At 47.7% G+C, this 19006-nt stretch overlaps 1 protein-coding gene across 1 annotated transcript in view; it reads left to right on the top strand.

Moving 5' to 3' along the window:
* Arid1b (AT-rich interaction domain 1B) overlaps positions 1-19006 on the top strand; it is a 348501-nt gene that overhangs the window by 283307 nt on the left and 46188 nt on the right. Inside the window, exons 7-8 of the mRNA XM_021220975.2 lie at positions 4168-4347; positions 15162-15489. Coding sequence (XP_021076634.1) covers positions 4168-4347; positions 15162-15489 — 508 coding nt within the window. The remainder of the gene's footprint in view (positions 1-4167; positions 4348-15161; positions 15490-19006) is intronic.

A 19006-nucleotide genomic window follows, 5' to 3' on the forward strand; every position in this document is an offset into this window, starting at 1 on the left:
GGACGCCAGGACTGACCCTGAGCCATGCTGCTCTGGCCCAGAGCTCCTTCCAGCTAATCCTGACCCCTTGGGGACAGACAAGTTGCCATCAGCAGGCTTTGTTGGGAGCTTACGCTGCTAGGGTGTTTATGATGGTATATTTTTCACTCACAGCACTCCTGTGAGGCAAATAAAACTGTCCCCACTTCACAAATGAGGAAACAAAAATAAACATGTGTGTGTTGTTTCTGCAGTTAGACCGAGGAGAGACTCCTTTCCAAGCAGCTTCTGTCTCGCTTTTCACCAATGTTTTTGCAAGATTAACTGTTTAAAAATAACTGTTTAAAAATTGGACGTCTTAGGAACTAGGAGTGTAGCTCAGTGGTAGTAGGTCCTGGGTCCCCATTCCCCACACTGCCAAAGAGAAACAACTAGAACATTCAGTAGGATTCCTGCTGATGTGTAACAGTGAGTCTAAGATAGACATTGCTGTACCGGCCTCCAGCTGACTTATAACTTCAACACCACTCCCCTTTAGATCTTCCCTTGTGATGCATAGTGCAGAATTCTGTCACTTTGCTGGTGTGGCAGTAATCTGGCCAGCAAAGCAAGAGTCTAACTTTCTGCAGACTGCAGAGAAGGCTGTAAGCCCTTGTCTGATGACGATCACTGCTGTCTGTAGGACGGATACTGGTCAGGAAACAGTAACAGATGTATATACAGAAGGATGGTAGAACCAAACTCCACGGAGCCTTTGAACAGGGCGAAAACTTAATAAAGAGAAAACAGGGTAGATAATACAAGAGAGAGAGAGAGAGAGAGAGAGAGAGAGAGAGAGAGAGAGAGAACACACTGAAGAAATGACCACCATAGGCCAGAGACCATTGGCAAGCAGAACAAGTGGGTTGCTTTCCAGGACGTACCCTTCCCAAACCCCTTGGGATGTGTGCACCTAAGTGCCCAGGTGATGCAGATTCTACATACAAAATAAAGCAACTGTAAACTGTATCTGAATGCATGGACCATCCAGGAGTCAAAGGGCTTTGGTGTTTGTGAGCCAGGAACTCTTATATTTCAGAGCACCTTCCCATGCTGGCTCTGTTGAGCCTTACAGGAATCTTCATTTTACGAGGAGACAACTGTGGCCTGGGAGAGGTTACATAAAGTCACAAGTTACAGTGAACATGTATTGTATTCGTTAAACACCTGACTCTCCAACTAGATTCTGAGCTGCTAACAGCACAGCCCTGGAACAAGACCTTCTGCCCCACCCCACCCCAGCCCCCAGCCCAGTACAGCCAGTTAGTGATTGCTGAGTCAAGTCAGGGAAGTGATGGGGACACAGGGAAAGGAAAAGGGGTGAGTCCTACAGAAACAAGGAAGCAAGATTTTGAGAAGTTCTGCTGGGCTGCACTGTAGCTCGGTGATAGAGTGCTTGTCCCATTCTGCATGCGGCCATAGGGAAGAAAAGGAGCTCCTTAGAATGTGAACACTTTAAAGGGCTACAGAGAAATCGGCATTCTGATCCGAATGTCTACATGAAAGGTAGAGGCCGCACCCCATAGAGCTTTGTCTCCAAGTTAACAGGGTTTTAATAATGCTGTTCCTGTCCCCAGGATTTATGTTTTGCCCTCAGCCTCCTTTTAAATAAAGCCTTTGTACAAATTTTATTTACTATACAGTGCAAATGGTCATTTGGATTCGTTTGAATAGAACTTTCAACTGACATCTTTATCTTTAGGGATTGAGTAAGTGCCCAGAAACGAAGTGACTTGCTGAGGCGAGACTTCTCGGAGCCTTTGTGATCAACTTCCAGCCACAGGACACGGCAGGGACATATCAGTGGCAGGGACTGCAGGGGGTGGTGGGGCAGCAGTGCCACCTTCACAGTTGAGGGACAGTCAAAATGCTAAAGGGGCTGTCATTGTCGCACTGACCAGCCAAGAGGGAAGCCATTGCACACAGTCTTCATGGTACTGAGCGCCATTTTTATTAACCAGGACTCTAAAAACCTGGAGAATTCCCCAGTAGAGCTCGGATACTGTGTAGCGCCGTGTAACGTCTGAAGATGCAATCAAGTCCACTGTCCCTGATTTCACTTTAGTGTCCATAGGCACAAGCCATGTTAAAAGATCTCATCTGTCCTCAGTAAACCGTGGTGTCTGTTTCCTGGTGCCTTGCTCTCCACGTTACACTGCCTTCACACAGCTCTGCCTTTCCAAGCATGTGCAGAGGTGCAGCTGAGGCCCTGCGCAGACGCACCTGCTCCTGCCCAGCCAGCGCCTCCACTGAGAAGCACGAGCATTCTCACCCACGCGCCTGCTATTGAGACTTGTCTATGGCTCCCTTTCTCAGTGCCACTTTGAACACATCTGTTGGCCTAAGTGACTCAAGTGGATGTTTCTAACGTTGCATTTCTGAATAACTTAAATACATGTTTCCTTGGCACATTTAAAAACAATTATTTATCAAGTCTCTGCTGTGTTATACTCCACAAAGTCTGGAGTGTCTATGCAGATACTCAAAATTCGGTTTGGGTTGGGTGTAGTGCTGCCTCTGCCCATCCCTGCATGTGGAAACCCACGAAGTGCAGGCTGTGCAGGGAGATCCCACCTATTTAGGGAAACTCTCGAGAAAGGATCTGGGTGCAGGCTGTGTGCCATCCACTTCTGTAAGACACTTAGGCTGAAGCACTGAGTGAGACGTGGTCTTTGCTTTTTGTGAGCTTCTTAGTGAGTAAGAGAAGGAATATGCAAGCTAAAAATAGTCGTGAGGTGGAGAAATGGCTCCGCGATGCCTTCGTCTGAGCATGAAGGATGCCGGGATGCCAGAGCACACGGAGAAGCCAGGTAGATGTGGCAGCTGGATTCCTGGGGCAAGCTGGCAAGCCGAGCAAGCTGGAACTGCCAAGAGATTCTGCCTCAGTAGATAAAAAGGAAGACAGATACCCAACGTCAGCTTCAGCCCTTCACATGCATGTGCAGACAGGTACACCACACACGTGAACACGCATACCCATGCCACATACACATCTACAAACAACAACAATAATAACGCCACCCATTCGGCTATGAGAAGTACTGTGAGGGCTTCTGAGGGAGATGCAGCAAATCGGATTCTACCCGAGGTTGGGCAGCCAGGAAAAGCAATAAAAGCACTGAGCACATGGAGAGACATCTAAGGAGTAGGGACAGGATAGCGTCAGGCTTGGTTGAAGGTCAGTGTTTGATACCATCTTCTGGGAAGGACAGGGAGGCCAGTGGAGGACACTGTGGAGGAAGAAGGGACACTGTGGTAAAGGGTCGGTGTGAGAGGCCACCAGCGGTGCATGTGTTGTAGGCCTGGGTGCAGTGGAAAACTGCCAGGGGCTTTATGCAAGTGGGGGCTTTGCTCTGATACCTTCTCTTCAGTCCTGAAAGTTAACTCTTGCAGCTTTGTAGCAAAGAATAAGTCAGTGGAAGGGGATTGTGGGTAGTTAGACCATAGCTGGGAGTGGGCTCTGCAGAGACAGGACGGAAGAGAGGAGCCCTTCAAGGAGTATGGCAATCATCAAGGCAGGCCGATGTGTGTGACAGAGAGGATGAAGGGAACGTCTGACAGAAGCTTCCAGGCCTGTAATGGCATCCATCACACAAACGGTGGGAAATGCGACTGGCAGAGCAGATTCAAGGGTACAGAGCACAGACGGCCTGGGATACCTCAGGGGCACTGTGAGTTGGCTCCTCGCAAGACCTCAAGCTGCTTAGCAGTCCAGGTGAACAGCTGTCCGAGGAGAGCAAGGAGAGCCGAGGGTGTGAGGGAAGAGGGCTGCGTGCCATAGACCTATAGTCCACAGAGAAGGCGCAAATCCAGCCCAAGCCAACATGAGTGCAGGCTACCCCACTGTAACTGTTGGATCTGCAGGGCATCTACCATGGTGGCCTCATGCTGACCGTGAAGTTCCTTTGATCAAGGCCACTGACTATTGGTGTTCCAGAAACTCAAGTGAGAGTTCAGGCTTCCGGCCGGGGTGTCCTCATGGTGCCCTCCCAGGCTCCACCCTTGCATTGAGTTGTCTTGGTATGTTTCTCTATGGGAATCCGGTGGCGCCATGCTTCTTCTCACCGTCTACCCCATACAACCCCAGGGGCACTGTGTACACAGAAGTGATAAGATGCCTGCCTTTGTGTTCCTTTGTTTCCCATGTAGGTTTTATGACAGGCACACAGAGAAACCCTCAGATGTCTCAGTACGGACCTCAGCAGACAGCACCATCCATGTCGCCTCACCCATCTCCTGGGGGCCAGATGCATCCTGGGATCAGTAACTTTCAGCAGAGTAACTCAAGTGGCACGTACGGCCCACAGATGAGCCAGTATGGACCCCAAGGTAACAAAGCAAGACATTCTCCAAAATGCATGGTGGGAGGGAGCTGGTGGGGTTTTCATAGTGCGCCTGCTCGCCGAGGTTTTAGTGGTATAAAATGCAGTATGATTTTGTTTGCTATGACGGATGAGGAGGTTAATGTGAACTTCATGATGGTTAGTGGTGAGTGCTTGCTCACATGTGAGTGGTATTCATTTAGGAGTAGACTGGGTACTGTGATGTAGCTCCGAATGCTGGTAGAGAAAGGCACAGCCAAGTACATCCCCGGAACGTCTCTAGCTTAAACTTCAGCCCAGTTTTACAGCCACCACACATACACACACAGAGACACACACACCTCACACAGACACACACACATACATACACTGATAGCCCCGCTAGGACCACAAGCTTCCTGCTCAGCAGCGTGTGTCCATTCCAGGATCTGGTCTCCCTCAGGTGCTACAGCACACACGCTGCCAGGACCGCAGGCCTAAGGCAGGAAGTGAGGAGGGAGTGGGAAAATATGCAGAGCCATACCCACACACACTGTTTCCATGGTACCCTCCTGGAAGTGTCAGGTACATGGAGAGCCCTGCTGTCAGGGCTTTATAACTGATAGATGTATTTTGAAGTCACTTTGGTAGTAAGATATCTAAATTAATCCTGCCTGCATTATATTGTATGTACTGAAATTAGACATTAATGGATCATTTGGGAAGTCTGATGTAACCTGTCACAGTTACTGGAAGTTCTCATATCTGAGAATGCCAGAACAGTCAGAGTTGAGACAAATGTCCAATTGGCTTTGACCTGCAGCCAGAGCTGGACCTACCCTCAGAAAGCCTGTGTCTTGGTGGGATCTATGTCTGTATAGCAAATAAGCTGAGTTTCCTAGAGGCTGGCCAGCCAGCCCTTGGGGATTTCTGAGGATCAGCAAGTGTCCTGGAGACCCTGGCTTTCTCAGGAGCTAGTCCTTCTCAGTCTGTGAGCAGTGTGTTGTTTGGAAGCTGTCTCTCTGAGGTCTTCTCAGAGCTATCGATGTGGCAGTTTCTTTACCTTATGTTGCTTTATTGTGCTTGCTTTTCCACTGTTTCTGTTGCTAGGAGAACTCTTAGGCTACTCAGTAACCCTTTCCAAATGGCTCCTTCCTTTGTTCATTGGCATGTTGGCAAGATGGTCAGAGACTTAGGGTTTGGCATGACTGAACTTGTAGCATGTCATGAAGTCTTCCATGCTAATACTGCAAGCCTAGGAGTGGCGAGCAGCAGTTTGTAGCTGAGCTTAGTGGGCTCCAAGCCAGGCCACTGTGGGATCCCACATGCCTACCCCCCTACCAGACCTGCGTGGGCTCTTCACAACAACCAAAGCAGGGCTCCTTAGCTGTTGTGGAAAGATGCTTGGACAAGTATTTGTAAATTATGTAGGTACAGAATTGTGGGTCTTTCCTGAGACGTAATTGGACAAGGCTGAGCCCTGCTCTCAGAACCTGCTCTCATTTGGGCTTCATGCAGGACCTGCAGGCTTCACATGTGAGCTTGGTGCTTGTGATGGTTCTTTGGATCCTCTGAGAAGCTCTATGTGCACAAGCCGCAAGCTCTGTTATAGGAGCTGAGATCAGGGAAGGACACTGCGGAGGAATGGATGGTAGTATTACTATTACTATTACTATTACTATTACTATTACTATTACTATTACTATTACTTTGTTTTTAGTAAATCCTGTATTTTCTCCAAATCATTGCATTGGACAATCCTTCCTTTAAGAGCACTGAGTCAGGCAAATGCTCATACAAACTGCTGTGTGTCTTAGAAATCCTGAGCTCTTCCTGTGACTTCCTTCTCCCCAGAAGATCATTGTTATGTAAGTTGCTTCCTGGTCCGGGGCCTTTTCCGTAACATCAATGGGGTGTATCTTCAAGAAGGCTCACCATTGTGGGTTTACTGGAACAAGCAGATAGCAGGGACCTTCTGAAGCAAGGCTGGTGTTCCCACACCCAGTGTGTGCTCCTGTGTAAGGAAGGAAGGGCCTCTGCCTGGCCTCTCCAGCTCAAGCCCGCTGACCTTGTCTTCCTGTGGGGCATCAACACCACCATTCCTCCCAGAGCAGTGGCACTAGGGAGCTTAAAACCAATGTTCAGGCTCTGCCCATGTTCAAATCCCAGGTGCCTGTCTTGTCTCGGCAAACACTTAAGGATATGAAATGACATAGGCCATGTTGAAGCAGGGAATGCCCTGCCTGTGTGTTCCTCCTTGGAATGCCTGTTGAGCAGAGACCCCAGCACCACCACCATGAGGGATTTCTCCCCTCTTTTACATTATCAGTAAAGCAGTTGGCTAGTGTCTTCTTTTCAAAGGTTATAGTAAGGAAGACATGGATCTGAAAGACAGGCCCTCCGTCTCATCCCTCAGTCTGTTAACACAGTGACTTTTACCTGGGGTTGATTTAAGGCATCTGGGGGAAGATGTTTTATAGCTTCTTTGGTGGACCCCACTTCAGTGTCAGATGAAGCACTTACAAAACTGATTAGCCCAGGAAGCTGGGACCAGATGTGGTGGCTCATGCTTATAATCCCAGCACGCAGGAGGCAGAGGCAGGAGAATCTTAATTTGAGGCCAGCCTAAGCTACAGATCAAGATACTGTCTGGGAGAAAAACAAAAAAAGAAGAGCAAAGCAATACTTACTGTACACACCATGGAATATGGGGCTGTGTGCTGGCCAGGGGAGCAGACAGCCTTTGCTTGCTTCTTTAAGGGAGAGACCAAGCACAGCCCAGGTGCACACTTCCTCTTGATGCAGTGGCTGTTCTGGCTGAGCCAGTCATCACTCTGCAGGTGAGAAAACCAGATGTGGACAGGTTGACCCATGTGCTCTCGGTACCCACGGGCAGGACCAGGCTTCAAGCCCAAGGTGAGGGATTGCAGAGGCTGCTCTGGCCAGAAGCTTCCGCCTCCTCTGGGGCTGCAGTTAGGTTCCCTCCCCTGTGCACACGGACAGCAAGCGTCAGGAGACGAGAGACTGATGCTTGCCTGCAAGAATAGCATCTTGGAGCTTTAGGAATGGAGAAGTATCAGAAATACTCAGGAACCTGCCAAGCATGTTGATTCACAGCTGCAATCCCAGTGCTCGGTAGCTGAGGCAGGAGGATTGCTGCAAGTTTCTCAGCCCCAGGCTACAAAGTGAATCTCCAACTCAAAAAAAAAAAAAAAGTCAATTAAAATTTAAAATTCACAATGAAGAAAAAATATGAAGGAGATTAGGAAGATCATTCCTGTGAGGTACAGGAGAAACTGGGTGTTAGAAATATATTGCAGTGCTATAAAGTTGAATTATTAAGTATACAAATAAGATGAAACAAAGTTAAATGTGTAAAAGTGTTTAATTACAGCATATTTTATGAACTAGCACTTTGCTCCCTTCAAGCAAACACGTGTAATAACTACCCTTGCAAAGTGTTTACAAGGAGAGAGGCCTCAGGGACTCACTTCTGCAAATAGAAGGGAATTTTGTAATTAACATTAATTATTAATGATGAATTTGGGCAAAAGAGGGCAGAAATCTGTGTGATCTTCATAGCCTTTTACTTTGCTTGTCTTCCCTAGAAAAGCATCCTGCATTGGCCATCCTCAAATGTTGTTTGTTTGCTGTTTTTCAAAACAAGGTTCCTCTGTGTAGCCCTGACTGTCCTAGAACTCACTCTGTAGACCAGGCTGGCCCAAAACTCACAGAGATCTGCCTGCCTCTGCCTCCCAAGTGTAGGTATTAAACTCCTGAGCCACCACTGCACTGCTCTCAAATATTTTTTAACAGCTGTCCCTTACTGGCAGGACCAAAGGTCTAGCCTCGGTTTGCCAGGACCGAGTAATTCTGAGTCTGGATTTGCAACAGTTGCCACTCAGGTAAGTACATCTGGAGTCCGCAGTCCGCAGGCACAGGCTGCCGCTGGTCCTGTAGTTTTATACTTTTGTCAGTCGGTCTAAGGAGTTTAATCTCCAGTTACTTTGAAGAGCTATCTTCAGAAAGGTTTAAGGCTTTCTTTAAGGTAACGAGACCCCCTCTGAGCCTTGAATTTTCCTTCTTTTCTCACAAATCCAGCCAAAGCAAATTTCAGAAGATATTCAGCGGGAGTGTCCGCTGCTCTAAGACTGTGAATTGCATGGTAATTTTACAACTATTTCAGTTCCAGGGAGGTGAGGTGTAAATGTCAGAAACTGTCAGCCGGCTAGCCATTTGAGAGTCCCACATGGGCGCCCAGTGTCACCGTGACCCAGGGCTTCCAGCTCCATTCTTAAAAGTCCCATCTCTGGCTGAAGACTCATTCTGCCCTCCCAGAGAAGGGGTGCGCCTCGTCCCCCAACTCTGCAGGAGACTGCCAGTAGCCTGGTTTGTCTTCCAGAGGCCCTGTCTTCATACCCCGTCTTCATTTCCTCTCGAAACAGCTGGTAATATGCTCGTTGCACTAATCTTTGACATTCCTCCCTCAGTCTACCCATGTTGTTTTCAATTAAAGGAATGTCTGATCCTCAGTCTTAATTATACTAAGGAGAAATCTGAAGTGGATCGTTGCATTGCCGATGGAACCGAGTCATATTTGGATGCTCGAATTTAGCTTGCATATTATAGAACTTAAGCATGAATGTTTTCCTAGACTTGGTCATCATCATGATTTGATCAAATTCTCTAAACTGGGAATTTGCAGTGCAGATTAACTTAAAATGAAAACTATATAAGGCAACTCTACATTTGACTTCCCTGAGGCTCCTGGCCTTCCTCTAAGGGAAGCCAGCAGAGCTGAACTCCACTCCACAGGTTTCTAAGAATGTTCCCCCAGTCGCCTTTCAGGAGGACGTAGTAAGCGTCCAGTGGTGTAGGTCACGTTGCCTCTTGCCTGCCTTCAGCAGGTCCCTCCTGCTGCATCCCATCTTCCTTGTGCCTGGTGCGGCCCCTCTGGACACAAGGACACAAAGCTCCTGCAGCATGTGGTACATGAGAGTCTGACTCTGAGAATCCTTGTTTCTTGTGCAGGAAAATGGCGCTTTATACAAGGTGGGCTGTAGCGTGCGGTAGTAGTCTTTACCTACACACATACATACATGTCACAGCCTTCTGTTACATCGCCCCTCAGGAGTGCAGTTGGGCCTGTACATCAGGTAGGCGCGTAATGCTGTGCTGGCTGGACTCTTCACTGATTCAGAACCCATAGCAGAGATTTTGGTCTGCTTCAAGAACTCACAGTGCCTTGTAGCAGTCACTACTACAAACGTTGCCCCCAGCAGCTGCCCTCCAGCGGTGACCAACCATTCATCACCTCGTCCATAGTTGAAGCAAAACGCAGATTTCCCCTCTGTGCCCCTCGCCGCTCTGTAGATGTCTCTGTTTCTTCTTCCTGGATCCCATCACCAGGTGCATGCTCTGTGTCCCTTCACTGGCCCACCGCGGCTCTCTCTGTTTACTATTGGATGCCCAGCAGCTGGCTCAGGGCCTGGCATCTAAGAGCCTCCAAAGAATAAGTTTTTGAATGACTGTTGCTAAGGAGAGGAATCCAGCCCTGGTGTGGCTGCCTGCCTTGTGGGAGTGGAGAGACGGTGTGGGGGGACCCCGAAGTGCCTAAGAGGCAAGTTGCATGCTGTGTCCAGTCTGTGGGACATGAAACTAAGGCTAACTCTTTGCCATTTCTTTCTTTATGTATTGAGCTTGCATTACTATGTAATTAGGTTGGGTTTTTTTGTTTGTTTTTGTTTTGAGAACTGTTAATTAATAACACATGCGGGGAGGGCGGACCTTCTTGAAGTTGAAAGTGATATTGTAGTAACAAGCAAAGTTCAGAATGAGTATAAGCTTTATAGTTTAAAGAAGTTTTAAATGTATATTGACGTGAGAAAAGCAAGCTGCCTTGGATACCAGTGCAAAGCCCACTCCAATAAACAGTAGGATTCCGTTAGATCAGTTGACTTTAATTGTCAACCTCCATTTTATATCCTCGTTATTGCTTGATCTATGACCCAAAGAGGATTGTGTGTAGATCCCAGTAGAAAGAAGAGTTTCCTGGTTTTGTTTTTGTTTTGGGTTTTTTTGTATCTATGTTGTTGTTGTTGTTGTTGTTGTTATAAATACAGAAAGGCTTTTACCAGAATAACACGTAAGAAAAATACTTAGTTATCTGTCATGAGCAAAGTGAAAATTAAAGCCACATGCATTTTGTCCCATGCCTGTTAGAATGGCCAGGACTTTTGAACAGTTGATAATATAAAGTCCTGGCTGTCATCAGTAACTGCCACGTAGTACCTAAGAGCTGTGTGCTCAGAGTGCATGGTGATTACCTGTGGAGGTAAAATCCTGCTTATGAAGCTTGCTCTTCCCTAGGATCTCCCAAAAGAAGCAAAACAAAAATACATCCACACGGAGCTCAGTTCACAACTGCCAAAAATACTGCTAGCAACAGTTCCAGTGGACCTGTGATCACAGCCATGAGCTGCTTAACCCTGTGGTGAATCTGGGGTGTGCTGCTGACTGACCACAGAAGGGAACTTCTGTTCATGATGACAAGCCCTGTGTCCTGATTGCTCTGGTGGCTGTGGGACTGGATTTGCTTGTTACATGTAGGGTTTATTTCAGTAGACAGGCTTCATGTAGGACTGCTACTGAAATGGGGACACAGAGCAAGGCAAATGCTTAGCCCTGGTCATAAATAGATGCGTGTGAGTAGGCCTGCTGCCCACAGAGGATGGAAGGCAGAGATACAGGCTGTGACTGTCAGGAGCTGATCCCGGGTCCTCTGCAGGAGCAGTAAGCTTCCCTAACCGTGCAGACATCTCCCCAGCCCTGTGGATAGTTTATAGCATGCCACTCATGAGGGTTGTATAACCCAAGGTCTGGGCTTTGAAGCATACTATCTTTTGTCATCCTCAGTGTAGAATAAAATGCATCCTTTGCCTGTGTAGCTCAGGCACAAGATCTCGTGAGAGGAGAAGCAGTGGCTTTAAGAACAGGAACTGGAAGTATTGATTGTGACTACCAAATCCCAACGTGCTTTAGTCAGATACAGAATTATCTGCAGCCCTCCTAAGATAATGGCGGTGACTTAAGTAGAGTGGCCGCTGCTTCCTCTGTCTGGTGCTTGAATGTAACTCCTGCTGGGTTGAAATCTGAATTCATTCATGACTGATTTTCCAAAGCTGGAGTGCCAAGATGAACCCACTTGAAAACGGTGGGCTCTCGGACTTGGCTGCAGGAGCCGTCCAGCTGAGGTGGGTTGGCCCGGCATCTGCTGCCTTCATTGTGCCTAATGCTGCATCCATCTGTTTTCTGTCAGAGCCAGTGCCAACAAATTACTAATCTATTAGAGAAACACGGAAAGAAGACGGCGCTTCTCGCTCCAGCGCTTCTCGCTCCTGCCGGTTCCTCTCGTATTTTGCTTGGCTTACACATTTGGATTCTGTTTGCTAGAAGATGAAGATGAGCTGTAGACTGTGTAGGGTAGGGGTGAAAGGTGGCACTGGGGTCCCGAGGCCCACGGCAGCAGGCTCTGTGCTGCAACCTTACCTGGTCCCCGTTAGCATCACACCTTCCTAGTGACAGTGCCACTGTGTGGGCAAGTTAAGTAACAGGTGAAGGTCCTGCTGCCAGGCAGCATCAGAAGCAGAGCCATCAACCGCTTCTAACGCGTGAGCTTAACCTGGGAAGCCGTGCGGAGCCTTCAGAAAGTGTGCTTATCCCGGCCCACAGGGTCAGAGAGGAGTGTCTTTAAAACTTTAAGGAAAAGAAAGAGGACTTCTAGTTCCCCAAACACTGACATGTGATTCTGAGACAGCCCAACTGGCTGAAGGAGATAGACTGAGGACACAGGGGCAGCATCAACACAGGCCCACACATGAGAGCCATGTGGCTGGTGCCACACTTGCCACATAGGCCAGAGTGCTTCCTGCCCAAGCTGGAGCCGTACTGCAAGCCAGCCCCACAGTCCATAAAGGAAGGAGAGTGTGGAGCAGGGCACAGGGCAGTCAGGAAGCTGGGCTTCCCCTCTGGGCTCATGGAGATCCAGCCTACAGCTGCTTTTTGGTCCCCACCCCACAACGAGTGAGACCCAGAGTAGATGAACTCAGCCAGTGTGTCTCTCTCCCACAGGAAGCAGAGCTCAGCAACAGAACATCCTCCTCTAGTCAAATGGCATTGAGAGTATATAGTACAGTTTGCAGTGTCCATGTCTATATGCTTGCTTTAAAGTAAGATTCAGTGTCATTTTCAAAATGAAAGATGGTCACTGGAGAAAAGAACTTCTGCCCACAAGTCATTTATAAAGGGTCAGGAAGGCATGAAGTAGCTTCCAAGTAACGTGTGGGTACGTGGACCCGTTAGTTAAGTGTGGGTACATGGACCTGTTAGTTGTGGGCACGTGGACCCATTAGTTAAGTGTGGGTACGTGGACCTGTTAGTTAAGTGTGGGCACGTGGACCTGTTAGTTAAGTGTGGACCCGTGGACCCGTTAGTTGAGTGTGGGTACATGGACCCGTTAGTTAAGTGTGGGTACATGTACTCGTTAGTTGAGTGTGGGTACGTGGACCCGTTAGTTAAGTGTGGGCACGTGGACCCGTTAGTTAAGTGCTTGCACTATAAATGAGTTTACATTTGTTTGGTAAAAATAAAGCTGAAAGGAAGCTGAGACACGATGCTGCAGGGGAGGGAGGGGAGGGGCGTTCCTGCTCGCAGGGAACATTTACTGCGCCAGCTTTCCTGAGCATCCAGGTAGGTGCTGCTTCTACAGAGGTGACTGTCTGCTCCCAGAGGACGGAGAGCTCAGAAGCCACTTCAGGACTTTCTGGAAGGAGTTTGAAATTGTGTACATTTTTGCATGTTTTAAGCCTTTTTAAAAACAGTATGTGCTTGATTATCTCTGCACACTCCAGCTTTGCGAAGGTGCTGTGTTCTGGTGAAAGGACCCGCTGTCAGCCTGACTCATATTGCAACCTTTATCCCCCTGTGTCCAGGCCCTCAGATTTTTATCTTTATTGAGGTCTTGGAGTCTGCCCTGCCTCTTTAGAATCCTCTCATGTCCACCTTCAGCCTTCATAATGACATTCTACTTAAAGACAATGCAGTGTTGAGCCAGTGTAACGGGTTATGGGCATGTCCCAGGACTGCTCTTTTCCAGGGGTCAGCAAATTATTTCCCTCCTTGTTTTGACCCTGTTGTAAATATACACTTAGCAGAACTGTGTGTCTCCATGTGGCTACCTTGGAGCTATAGGCTGTATTGGCAGAGCTGAATAGTTGGGAGTACACAGGCCCCTGAGGCTTAAAATATTTACTCTCTGGCCCTTGGCAGACACACTGTACCAGCCTGTGGTCTGCATGAACAGAGACCTCCACCTCATCCATAAATATCAGCCCATACTTCACAGACAGTTGAAGAAGAAAGCTCAGCCACCATGTACCCAGTGAGCTGAAAGTGTCTTACTTCCTCAGGCCAAGAGGTCATTCTGCTCTGCATAGATTTAAGAAAACTTTATTACTGGAAGACAGCATGTTTCCTTGGTTAAATACGTGGATTCTGCTTGCGTGAGCCTCAATCCTAACCTCCAAACTCAGGTTTTCTTCTTTTATAAACAGTGATTGGGGTTAGGGGGCTGGAGAGATGGCTCAGTGGTTAAGAGCACTGACTGATCTTCTAGAGGTCCTGAGTTCAATTCCCAGCAACCACATGGTGGCTCACAACCATCTGTAATGCCCTCTTCTGGTGTCTGAAGACAGCTACAGTGTGTACATATACATAAAATAAATAAATAATTCCTTAAAAGAAAAGTCATGTGTTTGGTCATTGGGGAATGGGAGTAACTCATGGGGTAGAGGACACTTTAACCACTTGTCTAGTGCGCGTTTCAGCTCAGCAGCTAACATGTGCTGTTATTATTGAAGTGGTACCATGCCTTCCTCTAATGTACATAGATATAATTTATACAGGAGCAGTCCGGAAGAGAGGGGAGGTCTAGCTGCTCTGACAGATGGAGGCCCTGCAGCTACCTCCCAGAGCCAGAGGCGGGAGGGGTGACAAGGGCTTGTGGCCTTCAGCTGGACCCCCCCACACACTTCTTCTGTGCCCTGTGCTCAGTGTCGGGCCGGTGCTTTGAAGAGGATTGGACCCAACATCAGAGGAGAACCGTGTTGGACCAGTGAAGATGCATGTGACACCTTCCTGTGAGATCAGGGAGGGTCAGTTACATGGCCCCGAGGGGCTCAGTGCATTGGCCCCACAGTCAGGTGGAGGTGGGTTGTGGCAGGGTGGTCTCAGTGGCCTGTAGGACGGACATACTTCTGGGTGAAGTGTAAGAGTGTATGGTGTCCAGGACATTGGTGACTTTTGGGCTGGGAACCTTCTCTTTGTTCCTCTCTTTTCCGCAGCATAGGCATCTACTCCAAGGCGTGACTGTTAAGAAATGCTCTACTACTTGCTTATGTTCAGAGCACCTTACTTTTTTATTTCTAGACAAAGCCTTACTATTGTAGCCAAGCTGTTCTTTAACTCTCCCAGTGGTCTAAGCAGGGTTAAACATGTGATCCTCCTGCCTTAGCTGCCCATGTAGCTGGGATGACTGGGCCAAGCTCCCAACCCACCTTGCTGCAGTGTGTTTGAAGCCTAGCCTTTCTATCCCAATGTTGTGGAGCCTGGGGGACTATCTGTGTTGAGGTGCCTTGGGAATGCGGCCAATGTCTTCAGGGGAAGGGGGCACAGCTAGAGACTAGCACCCGGGACGGGCCTATGGATGTGCAGAATATATTTGCAGGGAATGTTTTCATGAACATTTAAATAAAAAGCTTTAACTTCTCTTTGCTTTTTGTTTAGGCAACTACTCCAGAACCCCAACATATAGCGGGGTACCCAGTGCAAGCTACAGTGGCCCAGGGCCCGGTATGGGCATCAATGCCAACAACCAGATGCATGGACAAGGGCCAGCCCAGCCATGTGGTGCTATGCCCCTGGGACGAATGCCTTCAGCTGGGATGCAGAACAGACCATTTCCTGGAACCATGAGCAGCGTCACCCCCAGTTCTCCTGGCATGTCTCAACAGGGAGGGCCAGGAATGGGCCCACCAATGCCCACTGTGAACCGGAAGGCCCAGGAAGCTGCCGCGGCCGTGATGCAGGCTGCTGCAAACTCAGCACAAAGCAGGTATGCCTCTAACGTGACCGACACTGGCCCATCCTTTTTTCTAGTGTTCAAGGGCAGCAGTGCTTGGCTTTACATGTGAGGTGAGACCAGAGAAGTGTGTGTCCTTGTGGGAGACGGCTTGAAGTGCCTATGACTGTAGGCAGAAGAACAACCATGCCTTGCATAAAAGGAAATTTCTGCTCAATTCTACTTCAAACAATTTGAGTTTTAAGCCAAAAACACTCCAACCTAACTAACATCTAAAACATTATGAAGGAAACAACATGCAATCACACACTCAGACGCATGTGCAACTCAAGCGTGAACATTCATTCACACATGCACTCACACACACATATAGTTATATATATATATATATATATATATATATATATATATAGTTATACCATATATGATTCTCTGTACAATAGAAACTTTGGTCTGATATGGTGGTGCATGCTGTTGATCCCATCCCTGGGAGATGAGATAGGCGGGACTCTAAGATATTGAGGCCAGCCTAGACTGCATAGAAAGTTGTGGACCCATCAGAACTACACAGTGAGACCCTGTCCCCACTCCCCCCCACACACACACACAAATCGAAATTCCATATGTGTATACATGTGTTCTGTGTGTTGGTCTAAATGAGTACACATGGAATTTTGTGTTTTATTGTCTGAACATTTTCTGTCACAAGCAAAATGTGGTTGTTACAGCAAAAATAATAATATTATAGAAAGTTTAAAGTGGTTGAGCAAAGCTTTACCTTCTGTCCTTGATTTCAACCCTACTTCTTAATAATTCTTAAGTCCTTGGCCTGCCACAAAATGGCATAATTTAAAAATATAAGAAGCAAAGATGAGCATGTTTTAGAAGTAGCAGAAGCAGGTCTGTCCTTTAATAGGCACATTTGACACGCTGGATCACAGTGGTACTTTCAGAAGTCAAGAAAATTCTGACTTGTCAGAGACATAAAAGCTAACTGTGCAAGCGTGTATGTGTGTACCTTTATGTTAGTCTGTGAACATACATGTATTCAAATGTGTCTGGGGGAGATATCTGTGAACATTTGTAAGTTTAGATGTTTCTGAAATGTGTGAGTTCAACTGTGTCTGTTGGGTGTGTCTATGTGGTTGCCTGTGTTTAGATATGTTTAAGTGTCTGGTGTAGATGACTGTGAACATGTGTGAGTTTAGATGTGTTTATGTATCTGTGAGTATTTGTGAATTTGCATGTGTTTAGGTGTGTATCTGTGGATGTCTGTGAACATGCGTGTGTTTAGATGTCTGTGTATCTGTGGATATCTGTGAACATGTGTGTGTTTAGATGTCTGTGAATCTGTGGATGTCTGTGAACATGCGTGTGTTTAGATGCCTGTGAATCTGTGGATGTCTGAACATGTGTATGTTTAGATGCCTGTGAATCTGTGGATGTCTGTGAACATGTGTGTGTGTAGATGCCTGTGAATCTGTGGATGTCTGAACCTGTGTGTGTGTAGATCTGTTCCTTTCCCTCTGAAGCTGATGCTCCAGGAATGCAGAGCCCCCAGTCTCATTCTCTGCTATGAACACTGACATGTTTCCTTGAAGGGATTAAATGGAGATCCATTATTCCCTCCCTGTTCTGTCTTAGCCCTTAACATTCACTTCAGATCTCCTGACCCTGAATGTCCAGCCTGCAGCCAGACCCGCCAGGCCACAGGGAATGTTTGAATAGACAGTCTACTGGAGGCTGGCACAGCTGCTCCCATGTGAATGGCTGAAATGAACTGTCCATTGTTGCAATTCATAACACCAAGTTACTTCCCTTCTGTTAAGTAGGAAGTATGTGATTGCGTCTGACAAGGCCTCTGATGGCACGGAGTGGGTAATGGCCAGAGCCAGCAAGGCTGGGCCCCGCCTGATGAAAGTCTTGCCATGCTTCCTGAGTCCGTTTATAATAGAAATTCATGAGTTAATACATAGCCATACATTTGTTCTCTGTGTTTAATCAGCAGACCAATCCACAGCTTAACCTCGCATCCTCCCCAGTTCAGGTCCGGCTGCTTCTATTGATTTCATTTACCTCCAGTTAAAACTATGCTGAATTGATAGATTGAGAATAAATATAAGAATCTTACTTTCCTCTCTCTTTGACACTTTCCTCCACCTCTGTTGAGTTTTGCAGAGCCCCACCCCAGGTAGCCATATGGTCCAACACAGTCTCCTTTATACCTGTCTGGAACCTTCTCACCTATGTGTGGAGTAGTGCATGGTCAGGGACTCAGACCTGTGCTTCCGAACAAATCCACAAAACCTGTTCTTGTGTTTACTTTAGGCCACCATATGTTAGGTCACTGCTTACCCCAGCCAGGCTGAGGCTGGCACACACCCCATATTTTCTTCCCAGTACCCCAACTGTTGGAACTGCCAGGCTCCTGTGGTAATGATCCTGATCAGGACTGGGCCGTAGCAGCATGCCCAGGGCTTGCTGTTGGGAGACCCTCTGCTCTAAGCCCAACTGGTGTTTCTGTTCTGTGGAGGAACCTGTTTGTGCTGCCACACTGAAAGCCCCTGCCCAGGAGCCTGGGCTGCCCAGGGCAGAGGAGAGATCTCACTGTTCTCTGAGCCTGCCTTGAAGCCAATGAGGCCTGGATTGTTTGGCCAGGGGAATCCAACAAAATCATCAAGAGTTTTCTGCCTACACCATGGCATTTTAGTCTTGGTGTCAATGCAGTATTACAGACAGCAAAAGTGCGGCTGTTCCTTGCTGTGAAGCTGTATAGTTAATAAACTGCATGTGTTACTGGGTGAGTTACTGAACAATAATATTAACAATATTGTTTGTATATATGTTCTTCGGATCCTCCCACACCAACTTCCCCATTCTTGGTAGTAAGGGACAGTGGACCATTCCCCAGCCCTGTGAACAGTAAACCCAGCTCTGCCCTCGGCCCTTGCTAGCCAGATGCCGAGCTTTCTCACAGTCTTCTTTCCCATCACATTGCAGACAGCAAGAGCAGAGCGTCATTTTGTCCTGGAGAGTCATTAGTTCGGGAAACATGGTCCTCTATGCAAAGCAACAAAGAATCCTCTGAGCGTGATCCTCCAAGTAAAGTGACTGTGAAGTGAGACAGACAGACACATTCTTGGGAACCTGGCTTTTCCTCTCTTGCACTTTAACATGGTTCCTTCAGGGTCCGTTCATGAGTTCTAGGGGAGCAGAAAAGCCTGTGCCATCAGCTGCTGAGCCACAGGCTCTGTCCTTTCCCAACTCAGAAGTGCTGTTTAGACCCACAAAGCTGGTTTGCTGTGCCTTGCCAAGCCACATTAAGCAGCTGTGTAAAATGAATTTAAATGACATGCATCAGAGTAAAATCTCTTCCACTGGGGCAGAAAATCAATGTTAGCTAACCAGCCTGAGAAGATCAACTGTGCTCCAGCCAGCAGCTTCCTGGGAGCACTGCCTGGAAGACTGCACCTCCTCCTTAATTAACATTGAGAGGAGGAGCAAAGCTGGGGCAACTGTGACTTTTTGCACCTGGCAAACCCCCACCCCC

Source organism: Mus pahari, chromosome 21 (assembly GCF_900095145.1).
Source record: "Mus pahari chromosome 21, PAHARI_EIJ_v1.1, whole genome shotgun sequence".
Classification (NCBI taxonomy): Eukaryota; Metazoa; Chordata; class Mammalia; order Rodentia; family Muridae; genus Mus; species Mus pahari.